Source organism: Argentina silus, assembly GCF_951799395.1.
Source record: "Argentina silus genome assembly, chromosome: 2".
NCBI classification, from domain to species: Eukaryota; Metazoa; Chordata; class Actinopteri; order Argentiniformes; family Argentinidae; genus Argentina; species Argentina silus.
The window spans coordinates 2,764,286-2,782,383 of NC_139656.1; the positions used below are offsets into that span (position 1 = coordinate 2,764,286).

The 18,098-nt window shown below is 43.7% G+C and overlaps 1 protein-coding gene across 1 annotated transcript; it reads right to left on the minus strand.

The window, feature by feature from the left end:
- Nucleotides 1–172: 172 nt before the first annotated feature.
- slco2b1 (solute carrier organic anion transporter family, member 2B1) lies at nt 173–17,057 on the minus strand. The gene is made up of 15 exons (XM_083665098.1): nt 16,927–17,057; nt 15,124–15,242; nt 13,022–13,159; nt 12,442–12,604; nt 11,991–12,215; nt 11,652–11,750; nt 9,660–9,790; nt 8,512–8,617; nt 8,102–8,266; nt 6,674–6,863; nt 6,408–6,555; nt 5,534–5,703; nt 1,681–1,745; nt 1,410–1,530; nt 173–1,193 (listed from the first exon to the last, which is right to left on the minus strand). The coding sequence occupies exons 2-15, from the start codon at nt 15,190–15,192 to the stop codon at nt 1,010–1,012; spliced, it is 1,974 nt and encodes a 657-aa protein (XP_083521224.1). The 5' UTR covers nt 15,193–15,242; nt 16,927–17,057; the 3' UTR covers nt 173–1,009.
- Nucleotides 17,058–18,098: the final 1,041 nt, after the last annotated feature.

Here is an 18,098-nt window from a genome sequence, read left to right on the forward strand (position 1 = left end):
AAGCAACCTGAGGTCACTAGACTCAATGTATTGGACTAATCTAACTATGATACATGGGGAGTACAGTATGTGCCCTACAATAACAGTGTATGGCAGTAGCCAGTAATGTGGTAACCGCCAGCTCCTGCCATCTTCACACAACCAATTCAACCATGACAGACAGAAGCCTTGACAAGTCTGCTGATTGAACTTTATTATTCTGAGGACACGCAGGATGACAGTAAGAAATACTTGGCTCAGAATTTATATAGTATTGTTCTCCCTTCCTCCCTCCTTCCCTCTCTCCCTCCCCCTCTCCTTCTCTCCCTCTGAGAGAGTGATGTCCTCGCTCAAGTTCACATCAGTTCATAACAGTTTATACGCATCATTTACAGGGCCCAGAGTTTTTCCTGGTCCTAATCATTGATTATTATAGCTTGCAATCATGATTATTTCACTGTGTTAGAGCGGTGCCATAATACATGAAGGGATTCTCCATATGCGTAAAAACATTTAAAAAAATACAGTCTGTGAAAATCTGTTATGAAAATATGAATTTCACCCAAAGAAGCATACAGTGTAGGGCTGTACACATATAAAAAGCATAAAAAGCATTACAACAAATTAATGTAAAAACAACATGTGAACAGTATTGACTCAAATGGTCTGATAGCTTGAAGTGGTAACGCCTGTTATTTGCTGAGATAGCTAGAAGTAGCCCCTAACCACTGATAATGGGGGTCAGGTCATTGTGTATCCTTCAAGCGGTTAAGAAACTGGAGGACACATGAAAGCGAAAAGAGAGAAACCCAAAGAGAGAGGGAGCATCTCCTCATCCTCAGCAAGACTCTGTAAGCCGAGGGAATGGGAACCACTCTCTCTTCTTTAGTCTCTTGATCCCGCACTTCTATTCCATTTAGTTGCTGCTTCTCTCTCTCTCTTTCTCTCTTTGTTTCTTTCTTTCTTTCATTCTCTCTCTCTCTCTCCTCTTTCTTGTTCTCTCTCATTCTATCTCTCCCTCTAGTCTCTCTCAGGTCGTAATACTCTGCAGCTCTTTGGAGGCTGTGTTTTCCGGATTCTTCTTTCCATTAACCAGCTGGTATTCACATTCCGTCTGCTGGGCCTCTCTTGCAGCTTTATGCCGAATGAGCAGAAGTAAGAGCAGGAAGCAGACGAATGCTCCGCAAACAAACATCGCCTGCAAACCCAGGAATCTACAGTAAACAAAGACAAGGGGGGGAAATATGAATAATCATGTGTTATGGTTATTATGTACTTGATGTTACATAATATGAGTATATACTTATTTAGTTTTGTTTTTCTATGGTGGTTAATGGAGGACACAGATGAGGTATGCACTGTGTCTCATTGGAACATGCAGTGCGTGATCAACAAGCATGCAGTGATCAAAAAGGTGATTAGCCGCTTGCCTCTGTCTGAAGACGTCCATGTTGTAGTAGTGACAGGACGTGTTCTTCCCACACTTATTCCCCCAGAGGACACAGGTGGAGTCTATGGCTCTGCCGTACATCACTGGAGAAGGCAAGAAGGCTGGAGAGCACAGAGGAAAGACTTGTGACTTGTGAAAATGAGGAACGTCTACTGTACTGTGTCCCTTAAAGCAAATTGGACGCCATGACGTAGAGATTATGAATACAGTTAAGTGTTTGGTTGTTAATGTTGAATGCTCTAGTGACTCACCCAGGACTCTGAAGAGCATGTACTGAACCCCAACGGCAAAAGACTTATCTTCTGGTGGCACTGCCCTACAAGATGGAGGGAGGGAGGGAGAGAGAGAGAGAGGGGGGGGGAATGAGAGAGGGACAGAGAGAGAGAAAGTGTGTTCTGTAGGTTGTTTTAGATTACTTTAACCCAGTGAAGTCTGTTTGTTCTTTCATTGTTCTCATGTTTTTTTCCCTGCAGGCCTGATCATGCTGATTGTGGAGAACAGGCAGACAGACACAGTAACAGGAATGCTGATTGTGCATGTGCATGTGCATGTGCATGTGCGTGTACATGTGTGTGTGTGTGTGTGTGTGTGTGTGTGTGTGCGTGCGCGTGCGCTGGTGAGTGTGTGTGTGTGTGTGTGTGTGTGCGTGTGTGTGCGTGTGTGTGTGTGTGTGTGCGCGCGTGCTCTGGTGAGTGTGTGTGTGTGTGTGTGTGTGTGTGGGTGTGTGTGGAATGCATCAAAACAGCCATCTTGACAAATGATGTGATGATAAACTGATAAACTGATAAACTGCCTCCTGTGGGCAAGACAGATGTGTCTCTACCTGCCTGCCTGCCTATGTACAGTGCCTCTGGAAAGTATTCAGACCCCTTCACTTTATTTTGTTGTGTTATAGACTCAATTTAAAATGTATTAAATTAAAATAATTTAATACATTCAATCCAAACACAATACCCCAGAATGACAAAGTGAAAACAGGTTTTTAGAAATTTCAGTAAAATTGAAATACAGAATATATAAGTATTCAGACCCTTTGCTATAACACTCTTAAAGATGTCATCAACAAAAATGTTATCAACAAATCACTCAATAAGTTGAATTGAGTCCATCTTAATGCAAAGATAATAGTTCATGTAATTTTGGAATTAATGTCTTTGTTTTTATAGGGTCTCTGATTTGCATAGGACATTGGGAAAACACTGATTGCAGATTAAGTGCCTGCAACGTCTCAAGCAATTTAGTTGGGCACTTCTCACCCTCAGAGTCAGACATGAAAGACTTTAATTGGATGAGTTTGTTGGCAAAGTTTATGTCCAGGTCTGATGGATATGCAGCAGAGAGTCCATTTACCTTTTCCACTATGACATCACTGTTAGACACCTGATCTGACATAAACAGAACTCCAAAGAGACAGGTCAAAGGCTTGTAAGCGTCCAAGCGATGTTCAAGGCATGCCACTAGCTTATCAATGACCACGTCAAATGTTTCTATTTTGAACTTCTCCCTCCCCTCAAGTGTCACACCTGACTCTGAGCTCTCATCTGCAAATATTTTGCGTTTCCTCTTTCGCTGAATATCGTGCTTATATGACTGAGAGACACCTGTCATATTTAATGCTGCCATTTCAAAAGCCTCAAACTGGTCTCGCTGTCCCGCCACAAAATCCCTCAACGAAGACAAAAGCTGTGCTGCTCACCTAAACGCAAGTCCTCTTTCACCCAAGAACTTGATCACTGCTACAACTCGTTTCAAAATGTCCCTCCAGTATTTACATTCCCCATCAAGTTGCTTGCATGAGATCTGCATCTATAGCACTGTCCTTTGTCCGTTGGTGCAAGGCAAACATGCATGATCTGTGTTCTGCACTGTTTTTGTGTTTCCCTATTCTTTCAGAGTGCTTCTAGTCACTAAACCCCTGACTAAAGCCACAGAGCTTGCTGGAGAACAGTTTGCATGCAAAACATTACACACAATCTGTTGAGGGTGAGTATAGTAGCCACTGTCTAGAAACCTTCTGCCCATTTGGCAATATACTGTTCAGAAGTTCATTGTTCACCAAGCGCTCTATCTCGGACTGAAGCTAGGTATTTTTCACTGCGGTTTTGGAAGGGGACTGCTCCTCTTTCAATAAGCACTGACTTAACAATGTCACTGGAAGTGCTTTGCCATAATGGAGGGTCAGTGACCTCATAGCACCAGGAATGGCTTGGTTGCGGATTTGATTCTTGTGAACTGCCCAACTGTTCCTGAGGTGGAAATGATGGTTCTTGTATACCATTAGCTGTTGAGGGTCAAAGGATGGCTCTGGGAGAGTGACAACATTACTGGAAACTGAACTAGTGCTAGTTCCTTCCTCACAACTGACAATAGTGCTGCTGTCATCATTATTACTATCAGAGGGTTTTTGAAAGGAGTTGACAATGAGTGGAACACTTTGAAGCAAAACTGCCTCTCTTGCCTCTTTTTCTTTTTTGGCTTTCCTTTTGGAAGCAGCACTATTCCAATGTTTGTGGCCCATATTTCAAAACTATGTGGCTGTGGCTTTTCCTACCAAGAAATGTGTTATATACCTGCCTGACACGGAGAGAATTATGTTGCTTGAAATTTAAAAGATCACTTTTTTTTCATTGGCTGAACAACCAACAAAGGTTTCTGATAAGTCAGTGAAATGACTTGGTGGAGACTATGCACATCGGCCACATCCCATCGATGGGGAGGGGAAAAAAGACCTTGTAAGAGCTGTCAATAATTTGCATGTCAACGTTAGCATTATCTACTTCCGTGGATCTAAAAACAGATGGTCTATGGATGGGAAATGAATGGGGTTTTCCTTAATCTTTAAGTATGGATTGGGTCTCATATATATGCATTGAAAAAAATATAGCTTTTGCCTTATTTTTTTAATGTTTCACAAAACCGCTAGTTAACCTGCATTACATTGCTCTCAATGAGGTTTTTATTCCCACGGCCACAGCATCCCATGTTTTGAACTAATAGTAGTTTTGAACTAATAGCACTAATTGTTAGCTAGCTAGTAGCTTTGATTTATAGCATTTATTCAACCCACTGTAGCTAGCTACCCTTTTATCTTATACCCCTTTCACACAGATGACCCGCGAACAAATGCCACCTAACTAACTAGTTAAGTTGTGTGCCACCTAACTAGTTAGACAGCTGAGTTTTAGGCTGATAGCTAGTTAACTAGATGGCTTTTTAGTGCAGCTAATTTGGTTGTAAGGGCAGCTAGCTGGCAAAAATGGCAGCTAGCTAACTAATTTCTGTAAACAAGCTGAATCATATGGGCAGCTAGCTAGGGAAAATGGGCAGTTAGCTAAAATAAAGGGATAGCTAGTTAGTGAGTCAAATAACAAACGGCCTGCCATAATATGACACCTTTCAAACTGTCCTGTTATGCTGAATGAACTGACTTGTTGGTGAATATTGTATCATGTCACAGCATATTGTAGCATGCCAACCAGTGGCTCAGAAGCACTGTACAGAGGCTCTCATTTTAAGCATGTACTATATGTACCAAGGGGCCCAGGTGTTACGCTCGATGTAAACACCCAGGGGCCCGGGGGCCTAGTGGTCAGCTCATGCTTTAAGTGCGGAGGGGCCCAGGGACCCTCACACTGTAGGTGCCAAGGGGCTCAGGGGCCCTAGTGGTCAAATCATGCTTTAAGCCTCAGTGGCCTAGGGACCCTAGTAGTCAGTTAACATTTTAAACACCAAGGGGTCTGGGGGCCCTCACATTGTAATCACTGAGGGGGCGGGGGGCCCTAGTGGTGAGCTCACGCTATAAGCACCCAGGGGCATAGTGGTCAGCTTGCGCTGTGCGCACTGAGGGCCCTGGCGTTCAACTTCCTTCAGAAGTCTTGGGCCATGCACCATGCACAGCCTGAGGCTTGGAGGCCCCATAGCAGTCCAAGGCCCCGGGGCACTGGCCCCACTGGCCCGGTCCATAATCCAGCCTTGGTACTGACCATTACAGGACCAAAACGTAGGCATTGGTTGGGCGAGGGTGGCACTACTTCAGGTGTCAGGTCGATGACGCCACTGTACAATGCTAACCGTAGCCACCTCTTACATGTGTGGGTTCCATACCTCAGTATCATGATGAAAGATGGCGTCTGTGAGAAAGACGCGATGAAGCAGGTGAGAGCGGACAGCACCATGAAGGGCAGGAGGAGGTGGGAACAGCCGGTACCACACGTCCCCGGTAACGCATGACCATGGACACCTTTAACCCCCACGCAAGCGCAGTCCGTGTAGTTCTGTCAGAAAGGGAGAGAGACACACATATGGCATTAGCCTGCCAATAAGACCATTTTACTATTCACTTTTATTTTGGCAGATCTGGAATGAGCCAATCACTGCGGTTACAGCTGGTGCCAAGGGAATTCTGACCACTAAGAGTCAGGATGTTGATGTAACCAAAAAGCATACACCACTCCCTGTGGCTCCTTCAAGTCTACTACCATGATGAATCTTCACCTGTTTTTATTTAAGTCCTACAGAAATTCCCCACTAGCAAGGCTAATGCATGCCATATACGACAGTGTGTGTGTGTGTGTGTGTGTGTGTGTGTGTGTGAGAGAGAGAGAGAGAGAGAGAGAGAGAGAGAGAGAGAGAGAGAGAGAGAGAGAGAGAAGCTAAAGGTTACAGATTATAGGCTACCGAATAATGCTGATTCTAGCTTTAACCCCTCTGGCTCCAGGCCAGCAGACATCTGCCTGAGACAATCAAAGCAGAAGTGGAGCACCATAGGAGCTCCGTCTGACATGTCTGCTTACTGAAGAGAACTATCGTCTAAGAGATGAGTGAATGGAAAATGTTGGATTGTGGGTGGTCTTTCTCTTTCTCCCCTGCTCTATCTGTCTGTCTGTCTGTCTGTCTGTCTAGCTCTCTCTCTTTTTCTCTCTCATATCCTCTTTTTTGTGATATGCATTAGTACATGAACAGGAATATGATTAATTACCAGCACTTTCTGGCTGTTGCCATCCAGTACTTTGGTGGTGCAGCCAGCGTGGCAGGGCGATATGAACTCCACCCCATCTGAACCACACACTGGGTTGAAGGCCTCGTCAGGACAGGAGCACCCACTGCACCCTAATGGACGAGCATCTCTACACAAACACAAACACACACACACACACACACAGTTAATATACAAAAAAAAGAGGGGCAGAGCGGTGAGGGGTAATGGGGGAGAAGTGTGGGGTCTGAATTGTAAGAATAACCTACTTGGGGGGAAAGACGCCAGCGACCGTCTGTGTTGAGCAGCCGAGGAGGAGGAGGGGCAGGGCGGTGAGGATACACAGCAAGATGGCCACCGTGCACATGAAGGCGGCGCCCTTGACGGAGATACTCATCCTCCTCATCAGAGCACCACCCAGCACGATGCCCAACACTGCCATCGGGATATCCACCCCACCTACGGGCACGCAGGGCGGAGGAGAGAGGGGTCAGAGGTCAGAGAACGTCCTCAACATCGGATTGGGTCGGACCAGAGCCCTCTATATACTGTACACTGACGGCTGTCGGCTAGACTTTCAAATATCGTAATTCCTTAATGACTAGATCAAATGTATGTAGATCAACACCCACTCTAATAAATACAGCACTTGGGTAAATTAAGTTAACAGACAGATTCAGTTTATAGTAAATCCTGTACTTCGGCAACCCCAAATAGATCCACATTTGACCCAGTTGAAGTACTGTAGAAGCTAAAGTATTAACAGCAGTAGCTCACACTGCAGGGTTGTGTTGCTCCACAATGTTGTTTAAAATAGAGAGACAGCATCTGTGATTGATTCCAACTGATTATTGTCTCTGTGTGATTGTTTCCCAGATTTCTGTGCTATTCCTGGAATCATGGACAGCTGCAGCTTATTACGAAGTGTGTATACGATGCTACCAGGGGAGGCTGGTGGAGGTAGAAGGGTGGGCTCATTGAAATGCATGGAATGGAATTAGGAATGGTATCGAACACCATTCCTAATTCCTAATTCCTAATAATCAGACACCTCCACTGGAAGCTACTGTATACTGAGGGCCCCAATTTCATTGAGCAAATAGTGCGGAGCGGAGCAAAAAATACCTAACAACTCAGAACACTACAGCATGATTGATTGTTATTGTATCTTGTCTTTAACAATGTTTTGGAAAAAACGTTGATTATTCAACCAGATTTTTAGTAAACAATCTGAAAATGCATTTGCATATCATGGAAACGCTAGACGCAATGTTAAAAACTCCCATTGGATTATTTCTCAAGTTCAAGTTTCAAGTTTCAAGGGAGTGCAGGGAGTAAAATTCTTTGGCTCGCTTCCATGACAATGCAGCATACAAAATACAAATAATACAAATAATACAAATAATACAAATAATACAATAACACAAATACGCAGTAGTGCAATGAAATAACGACAAGACAATGCATCTATTAGAAATATTGAGGTAAAGATGGCCGACTTTGCTCCCATTTGACCCATTTTGCACATGCAAATTGGAGCCCATTATGTGCTATTTCCCATACTTGCTTCAAAAATACCTGATTTGTGAAGCAATAAACCCCCCCTTGTCATCTCTCTCCCTCGTATAAGCAACAACATCTGATAGAGCCAAGCATAACAGAACAGATAAATGAAGTGTCTATACTGTCTTTCTCACCTATCATCATGTTGGATAAGGCGGGGGTCTGGGTGAACTGGCGCTCTATGAACTTGGCCATGAAGGTGGCGAGGCCGGCCACCAACGCTGCCAGGTTAACTAGTGCCAGCACCACCAACAGGTACACAGGGTTACTCAAAGTCCGCAGGGCAATACGGGGGAAACCTGGGGGAGGAGGTGAACAGAGAGAGAAAGAGAAGAAGGGAGAAAAGGGCGTGAGGGGAGAGAGAGGGGTTAGAGGGGGAGGTGTGGAGAACGGTGGGGTGATTGGGAGAGGGGAGAGAGAGTACATTTACTTTTGAAATCTACTGTCTGTAGTGTAACATCCATTATCGTGATCCTTACCCTGCCAGTCAACCATAGTGAAGGAAGATGGGAGGAAACAGAAGGGAATTCTATAAGAGTCTCACTTTTGAGGAACTGAGTCAGGGTGAGTTCCTGAATGGGGTCTGGATGTGGTTTCTTTTCCTCTACCACCGTCTCTGTTCTGGACTCTGTGGGGTCGTCTGTGGTCTCCTATACAAGGAAGATTATGTCATGACCATTCATTAATACACTGTTCTATCACTGTTGATATTACTCTACATTGCCCTACCTCTGACTGAACAACACAAATGGGTTTGGGACAGTGATTCTTCTATCTTTCATCTCCATGAGCACCAGGCACAGGAAAGTCCAAACAAGTCTGCATATGTGGTTTCCTTGATACCTTAGGATGTATGTAATACATGAATAGGCTGCTTATGATGCTTTTAACTTGTAATACAGTAGATCAGAGATTCATTAAAGAGGTACAGTATTACATATTGTATACTCTTTTAAAGATCCCAGGAACATGATGTGGGAAAGAGAGAGGATATGTGTTGCCATAAGACCTCTGATTGTGAAATAAAATTAAAAGTGTACGGTACACTGGAGCAGTCCTCTCAAATTACACACCAAGGCTTATAGAGCACTTAAGGCCTGGGCAAGCAATCAGATGTCAGTGTGTGCGACTATGCTCTCTGCGCTCTGTGTGTGTGTGTGTGTGTGGGTGTGCATGTGCATGCGTGTCTTTGTGGAGGTTACGTTATGGTAGATTCACACGGTATTCACTCAGTTTCACTGTTGAGAAAGCTCTGGCACAAAGAGCGTGGTTTGTGCCAAATGATTCATGACTAAAACATTAACAAATGTTTCCACCTCTTTTAAACTTTCTCTTTATGACTGAATCTGCGTCAAGAACTTTCACAATCTGAGAGACACAAGCCAGATGTCTCTCACTTCACTTTCACTTTTACTGCTCTGCAACTGATTCATCCTTACAGTAAGTCAACAAATGTATTTGCTGTAAGTCGCTTTGGATAAAGCCGTCTGCTAAATGCCATAAATGTAAATGTAAATGTAAATGCATACAATGACATCATGACAACTTAGACTGCGTTCAATAAGCACCAAAAAGCACCAAGAAAAAAGATTAGAGTTAATTTGACAACTCTGATGTTTGAATGTTTTTCAACCTTATTCAGCTGAACTTGACTCTGGGCTATGGTCAGACAGCTGCTATTCTATACTGCACCTCTTTGGGCATCTGCCTGGGGAAGAACAGGTAGGGCAGCGAGGTGAGGAAGAGGAAGGAAGCTGCCACAAGGAAGCCTAGCCACCAGGCCCCCACCCAGCGTGGATCTTCTTGCTCCAGCACTATCTGATCTGGGAACAGTAGAGAAAAGTGTCTGAATGAGCAGTGATAATACTGCACAGAATCTACGGCTGACCTGGGTTCAGTAGGGAAACATTACATTAGGCTTTATTAAACAGCAAAGTATAAATCAACTGTAGTAGATATTTAAATAGAGGAATATTGTTTTTTTTTCAGCATTGTTGGGATACGTTGTTTAAGGTGCATGGGTGTTTTTTGTGGCAAAGATCAAGTTTTTTTTCATTAGTCGAAATGAGAAGCAGACATATTCCAGAACATGCCTTTTTCTGGTTAAAATGGTTTTGTAACACTGGTGTTATTCATGGGGAGAGAGTACTTCCTGGCATCATTCACAGAACATTGAACATTTTCCGAATAAGTTCTTTTGCTTTTACTATAAGCCAGCTCCACAGTTCCAAGTGAGTGGGGGAATGAGGTCACAATTACAACAGGTGTGGACTGGACAGACTCCCTGATTCTAGTAAATTCATGTTTTCATGGCTTTTTGGGTCACACAGATATACACACAACCACACACGCACGCACTCACGCACGCACGCACGCATGCACGCACGCACGCACGCACGCACGCACGCACGCACGCACGCACGCACGCACGCACGCACGCACGCACTCACACACACATTCCCTAAATCTGCTTTAGGAGTTGAGTTGTATGAACATGCCCTCAAAACAAAGTCCTAACAAAGTTAAAACCAGAAAGACAAGACGGTTCACACGGTTCTCAACCAGATGACAGAATTAGGTAACAGAATTAGGTAACAGAATTAGGTCAAATGGAAAAGTCAATTTGTTTGCGTGTGAGAATTTACAGGAGTGGCGCAAAGTCATCATTAACATTAACCTACAGTTAGTCTCCAATAACCCCTGGTAATTGATTCCTATGCAAATCAGAGACCCTATAAAAACAAAAAATTACATGAACTATTTTCCTTGCATTTAGATGGACTCAATTCAACTTATTGAGTGATTTGTTGATGACATTTTTGCATTTTAGCTCAGTTTAAGAGTGTCATAGCAAAGGGTCTGAATACTTATGTACATGAGGTATTTCTGTATTTAAATTTTAATACATTTACTGAAATTTCTAAAAACTTGTTTTCGCGTTGTCATTCTGTGTGTGGATTGATGGCAAATTCTTTTAATTTAATCAGTTTTAAATTGTTATAACACAACAAAATGTGGAAAAAGTGAAGGGTCTGAATACTTTCTGAAGGCACCGTAAATGAAGGTTACAGAAAATGAAGAGATAAGATTTCAACTCGAAATGAAAGGGGCATGTGAGCTTTGGTGGTTCAGGAATGCTACAGGATTCTCAGCAACAACAACAACACTTAAGTCCTAGGAAAGTGGTAATGGGATCCTTCAGTGGTCAATTTCAGTAGAGTGTAGCTGTGAGGATGCTTTACACCAATGCGATCTCTCTTAGCTCTCTCCCTCTCTCTTTCTCTCTCTCTCTCTCTCTCTCTTATCCTCTCTTATCCTCCATCTCCCTTGCTCCACCGCTCTCTCTCACTTTCTTTCTCTCTCCCTCTCTCCCCCCCCCTCTCTCTCTCTCTCTCTTTCTCTCTCATCCTCCATCTCCCTTGTTCTCTCTCTCTCTGTCTCTCTCTCTCTCTGTCTCTCTCTCTCTCTCTCTCTCTCTCTGCTGGTCTCCCTCCTCTCTCTCTCTGATATTGGCCTGTAGTCATAGTCATCCCTCCTGACACACTGCTCCTATCTCCTTTCAATAGCTATGTATGTGTTTCCTCCTCCATATCATCTCTAGATGAGTGTTTCCAGATGTGCTGTGGACAGCTCAGGGTCATCTGAGGGATATCTCAGAGACGTGCTCTGACTGATTGGGCTCACCTTTGAACATCTTGTCAATGTCAACATAAAAGCGCAGCATGAATGACCCCATCATGTATCCGAACGCAGGGCCGATAGATGTGGCGGCCAGGAGAATGCCTGCGGAGGGAGAAGCAGAGTCAAAACACCTAACTTGGTAACACAGGAAAGAGACTGCAATGAATTATGTGGCCCCCACATGTTCTCATCATTATTAAAAACACACTTGGGAGCAGCACTTCCTTTTCATAGCTATTTCTTGTCCATCTCCTGTTCCATGTCTGGATGTGCCTATGACTCTTGACTTTATTACCAGTATAGCTAGTATTGGAGGAGAGTGGATTCCCAGTGTTTCCTTACCAACATAGAGGGGTGAGTTCTTCTTGCTGGCGTAGTCGTCAATGTAGGAGATTCCGAAGGGTTGAATGGGAACGCAGCCGATTCCTAGGAGCAGCTGACCCAAGAGAAGGAGTGGGAATACTCCCTGCTGGCCAGGGCTCTCCTGCTGGGTGCAGCTCTGATTGGATGATGATGTATAGAAGGTGTTTTCTGATTGGCAGAGGCCAGAGTTGTTGTCTTTGCCATCTATGGAACAGAGGAAGGAAGCACTGTCAGGCTATAGGAACTGTGAGCTGTGTGTGTATATGTGTGCAGCGCAAGCATGTGTGTGTGTGAGTGTGTTTGCATGTGTACGTGTGTGCATGTGTGTTTGTGTGTGCCTGCCTGCCTGCCTGCGTGCGTGCGTGCATGCATGCGTGTGTGTCTGTGTGCATGTGTGCGTGTGTGCACAAGTGTGTGTGTTGTGACTCACGGCTGACGTGGTCCGTGTACTCGTAAGATCCACTCAGGAAATGAGGCAGGGCCATTAGCAGGGCAGCCAGGCTGGCCATCAGCGCCCCTCCACCAATGAACCGAGGCCGGTGGACACGGCTACCGAAGAAACTCACAAACACTATCAGGATCGTGTTCCCCACCTGAACACACAAAGAAACACACACAGATCTATTAATTCAAACATATACCCCATGTGAGCTGTTTCTGGATCTGTAACAGACCATCGTCTCTTGCTTCTGTCACAACCAAACATCCAGCTGCTGCAGATAGAGGTTGCCCTTTGGCATATAGAGTATATAGGATCATCTCACCATTCCCAAATCTGATTACTAACCTTAAACACTGGTGGTAAAACACAAAACAGTGAAAAGGGAGGTTTTACGCACATCAAAAGTAGGAACAGGACAAAAAAAACATAACTTTAAAGAAAGAAGGAACTTGTTCGCTCACAGTTTGAGGGGACATTCCTCCTTTCTTTAAACACACAAAACAGACCTTAGATCAGTGTGTCTATGGGGAACATCGTGCTACTCTGGTGGGGTGAACTGCAGGCGCACCTCGTTGAAGGAGGCCAGGATGCCACTCTTCTGGCTGGAGAAGCCGTAGCGTTTCTCTATGGTCGAGATAGAGCCCTTCAGGTAGCCTGAGACCAACAGCTGGGCCAGCTGGAGCAGGCCATGGCAGAACACAAAGAACTGTAATAGAGAGACAGCAGAGAGAGAGAGAGAGATAGTGTAGAGAGAGAGAGAGAGAGAGAGAGAGAGAGAGAGAGAGAGAAGAGAGAGAGGGGGGGGGTGAGTTGATAGAACGAGAAGGGTAGGTGAGGATATTTGTCTGGTTGTGTACAGCATGTCTTTGATTTTAATGGTTAATGGCTTTTTGTTTTGAATTGCGCTACTGCAGTAATATGACAGCAGGCAGTGGAGCAGATCGTCAAGCTGCTGAAGCATCAAAAACAAGATATGACCAAACTCTCTGACCCCTCATGCTTTACTGGCCTGCTGCCTTGATAACTTGCCTGCTGCTTGCAAACCACAATGAAATTAAAGACTAAAAACAATGTTTTAAGCAGGTGAACTAGGATAACTCCAGCCCAAGTTCTTACTGTTTATGTGTTCGCAAAGTTTCACTCAGTGACGATATAAAGTAGGCGTACAGCGGTATCTAAGACTCTAGCCCAAACCTTTTACTGTTAATGTGTTTGCATAGCACCATATACCTGGTTGAGATACAGGAGGCAAACAGTGAAGTATTTTTCCTCAAGCATATCCTTCTAGAGGGCATGTATATGTGTGTCTGACTCACTGGAACAATACAAGGAAGTGCTGTTCACACCAGGAAACACAACCTCTCCTGAGACTACAGAATATAGTGGGCTGAGACGGCCAAAACATCAGTGTTATAACTAATGATTAAACAATTACTAAGATCAAAACTAGTTTACCCTTTTCCACTCTGACATGGACTTTTGAATTTTTGATGACTTTTCAACATGAGGGCTATATGAGGAATGAGGGCTTTAACTATGTAAGTGGAGCAGGTTGACTCCTCCCCTTCAAAATAAGAGTCCTCAAGCCTTGTTCATTAAAGTACATGTATCAAAGCTCACCCATATAAAACTGCCTCACACTAGCTCTATGAATTACCCAAGCATTAGAGGACCGTGTAAAATGTAGATTGAACTAACATGAGCGACCTTGGCATCTCATGATCCTGATAATGTAGGTTAATCTGTCCTATGCTGTCCCATGACGTCATCATGTCTGGACCCCTGATCAGTAGCCAGTAGATACTGGTTTGACCTCTGACCTCACATCCCGATATTGTCCTAATGCTGTGATTACAGAACCTGGAACACTGACAGAAATATGCACTGGGTCAAGGCAGGAGATTTTAGGAGTTCACACCGTAAATACTAAATGTAAAGAAAAGAGAATACATAAAGTGATGCTCCTTATAAGTTGTTGTATGGCAGAACCCAATAAAAGGTAATCAGCGATCCCTTGGCTGCAATACAAATGCTTCAGTACTTTATGAGGTAGATAGAAAAAAAACAACCTTGGTTCATCGAACCCACTGTGATTGTTTGGTGTAATTGCAAGCAATGAGTCTAATCTACAGTAAAGACCCTTATCTACAGTAACCATGCAGTACAAAGTTCTGTATATACTGCAGGCCCACGCCCATCAAAAAGTCTGAGAATGATTGGTATTACTGTACAGGAATGGCAAGATGAGCAAGGTGAGCAAAGTGAACAAGCTTCAGTGACAGCCAGGTGTCAGGTGAGATACCCGTGTGAGGTTATGGGAAGGAAGGAAGTACACTGCCACCTTACACTGCTACCAGGGGAGGCTAGAAATCGGAGGACAGGCTCGTTGCAATGCATGGAATGGAAAGTGGAAACACACATGTTTGTGTATTGATCTATAGAGAGATACATTCAACTACTCTTGGGGGACAATGGTGTTGCAAACCAAACCAGGTGTATATGACATAAAAAGCTGAGTCTAACTGGAAGAAGCCTCCTGATAAACCTTTGATTCTGGAATAGGTGAGGTTTCTGCTGATTTCTTGCATATACTGTATGTTGTAACAACTGATGACAGGTGAGACAGACATATGAGACAGACAGGTGTGTAAGTGTGCTGAGGTGCCTTACCTTGATGCTGTTGAAGGGGTTCCTGCACCTGGTGGGGGGTCTTGCCCCCTGGGGGTCCTTAGCTGTCATGCTGGCCTGTTACACAATGACTCACTCGTACAATCCAGTGAGTCAAAAATCTAAAAAAGACACAACAGTTTCAATATGACTTGTGCATTCCTCAAATATTGGCACACTTTCTTTAAACTCATGCCTCTTGAGAGTTTATTATCTGTATACTTTGGACTCATCAAAAATAATCTTAGCCTATGACTTTAAACCTCTGTAAACTCTAATCCATATTTGACCATGATGAGATCATGACTTGAATGTAAAATGTAATATAGGACCTGATCATCATCATCATCATCATCATCATCATCATCATCATCATCATCATCATCATCATCATCGTACAGGTGACCACAAGCTTCCTGCAGTCATTATGATCACTAACAAGGTTTTCAATGTGATAGGACACAACAGCTCATTATCATTGTGATTGACAAGTTGGTGATCACTGAGGCCCCACAAACATGCTTCTGTGGTTCTCCACATACTGCACTTCTGTAAAAAGCACAAGACATTGCTTTCAGTGGTTCTGCTACAGCTCTCATCATTCAAATAATATTTAGGAGAGGTGTTTGTTAATTAAATCAAATAGAAGAGAAGTGCTGTGTGTTTCCCTGTACTGGATCAGATTGCGCTCTGTCTGTCCCTTTGCTGCATGCTTCATGGGTCTTATATAACTTTACATGAGTTTTATGCCCTGTCAAAGCACATAGCACAGCACGATGGCCACAGTTCCATCATGTGTAATAGGAACAGCTGGAGCTCCTCCAGCAAGTTATACAATGATGGAATTTTCCCCCCTGTGTGTGGTTTATGTGTGTTTGTGTGTGTGTGTGTGTGTGTGTGTGTGTGTGTGTGTGTGTGTGTGTGTGTGTGTATGTGTATGTGTGTGTGGTTTCACGAGTGTATGTGTGTGTGTGTGTGTGCGCATGTGTGTGTGTGTGTGTGTGCACATGTGTATGTGTGTGTGTGTGTGTGTGTGTGTGTGTGTTATTGTGTGTACAGTATATGAGTGGTGTGCCGAATACAAAAAAAAAATCCTGCCCAAAGAACATTTCCTGGAATATGGGATTTAATGTGTATACTGACTGAGTAATTACATAGATTGTGTGTGACCACATCAAATTGCATCAAATTCCATCAAATTATACATTGCTGAGAAAGAAGGAGACAAAGACAGGGGGGCAGGGAGGAAGATGCTTGAGAAAGAGAGAGAAAGAGAAAGAGAGGCTGGGACAGGGCATAACACTAAATCTAGCATCTGTGGCAGACTTAGTCATGGTACCAGTTAATTTCCAGTTAGGGGTCTGTGTAAATGGGGCAGAGATTTGCCCCAACTCCCCACTCCCCCCCACCCCCAACCCTCCCCTCCCACTTTACTTGCATTGCACTGATGTGTGTAAATTGGGTAAATCAGGGTAAATGAAGGCCTGTGTAAACAGGAGGCAGATAAAAGTGCAGGTCAACACAAAACAAAACAACCCCCTTCACTCTGGCATGCAACAAGAACATACCTCAGACTCTCTATACTCTCTATACCAAAATCCTGAAAAACAAAGCAGGGCCTTTAACTTTCCACGAGGCAGTGCCAGCACTGGTGTTAATTAGGAGGTGCTAAAACTAATTCTAGAGGACAGTTTTTTAACCCCATGCACTCCAAACAGTCCCCTTCACTCTTACACTCTCACTTCACACTAGTAGGTGAATCACAGTCAAAACCAGTTGTAGAGACCGTTCAGTTGTAGCACTTACTCTGTAGCTTGGACTGGAGAGCTGGAGCTGTGGTGTGGTGGTGTCCAGTCCTAATCTGGAGCATTTGGTGTGGTGGTGTTTTCTGTATCCACTTTCCAGAAGTTCACTCAGATCAGAATGAGAGTATGGATTCACGGGAGGTGCTCTCACACTAGGAAGTGGGCTGGCTTAACTTTTGTGGAATTCAGAGAGCTGTGTTGAAAGCACAGCAAGCATTCTGACAGAGGTATGGGGGTGGAGAAGGGGAGGACAGGGGGTAGAACATGTGTATGTGTGGGGGGGAATCAATAGATATGGATTTCCTTGACATTATGATTAATTAGGCTTGATGTGTGTTTCTGGGCTTTATTGATTATGGCCTTGTGGTTTCACTGGGTATGGCCAATTTCAAACCATTGGACTTTGACAACTGCAATGATATTATGTAACCAGCAGATGGGGCTACAATACTGTTGTATGACTTCATGCCTGACTGAGTTTATTACAGCAATATAAAAACATCTCAGAGCATGTGGGACAATACAGTAAATGTATGCAGTGATTTTGAATAGACTATAACAATGACAATACCTACATTTAGAGTGTGTCTCTATATTACACAAACAAGCGCAATACAAAACTTCAGATCTAAAAAGAACTGCTTCTGTCAGCATTCTGTCAGTTCCTTCCAGTGAAGAATAGACGTGTAATGCATGATGGCAGGTTTTGCGAAAAACAGAATAAAGATGAACACCAGCTTGAATGTTTTCTGTAATGACATCCCTCTCCGACTTCACTGTCATCTCTTTAGTGCTCCAGTTATAGTGTCTTCCCAAAGCAGTCCTGCTTACTGGAAAATCCCAACTCTAGAAACTAGGTCTAAAGTTACTTTGCTGAAAGTTAAAACATAGCAACATATTGTCTATTCTATAGTCTTAACCCCCCTTGACTCTTCTTGCCAGAGACAACTGTTACAAAGAACATGAACGCTGGTGTATCTTCTGTGTCATTGCATGATGAAGGGAGAAAAACTCATTTCATGACTCCCACCATTCTAAAGCCTTTCTAAGCCCACTACAGTAACATTAATTACTGTTACTCATAAAGTTTCACTATATAAGAGAAAATGGCAGATGGTAAATATTCTCATTTACTGAAGTGGTTGTTCATCATAAGAACTGAATAAGAAGGAT

Coding starts and splice junctions, on each gene's coding strand:
- slco2b1 (XM_083665098.1), bottom strand. CDS start 15,192: ATGACAGCTAAGGACCCCCAGGGGGCAAGACCCCCCACCAGGTGCAGG. Junction 8,267..8,511: donor CCTGACTCAGTTCCTCAAAA/GTGAGACTCTTA, acceptor CTCCTCCCCCAG/GTTTCCCCCGTATTGCCCTG. Junction 1,746..5,533: donor TCTTTCATCATGATACTGAG/GTATGGAACCCA, acceptor TCCATCTTGTAG/GGCAGTGCCACCAGAAGATA.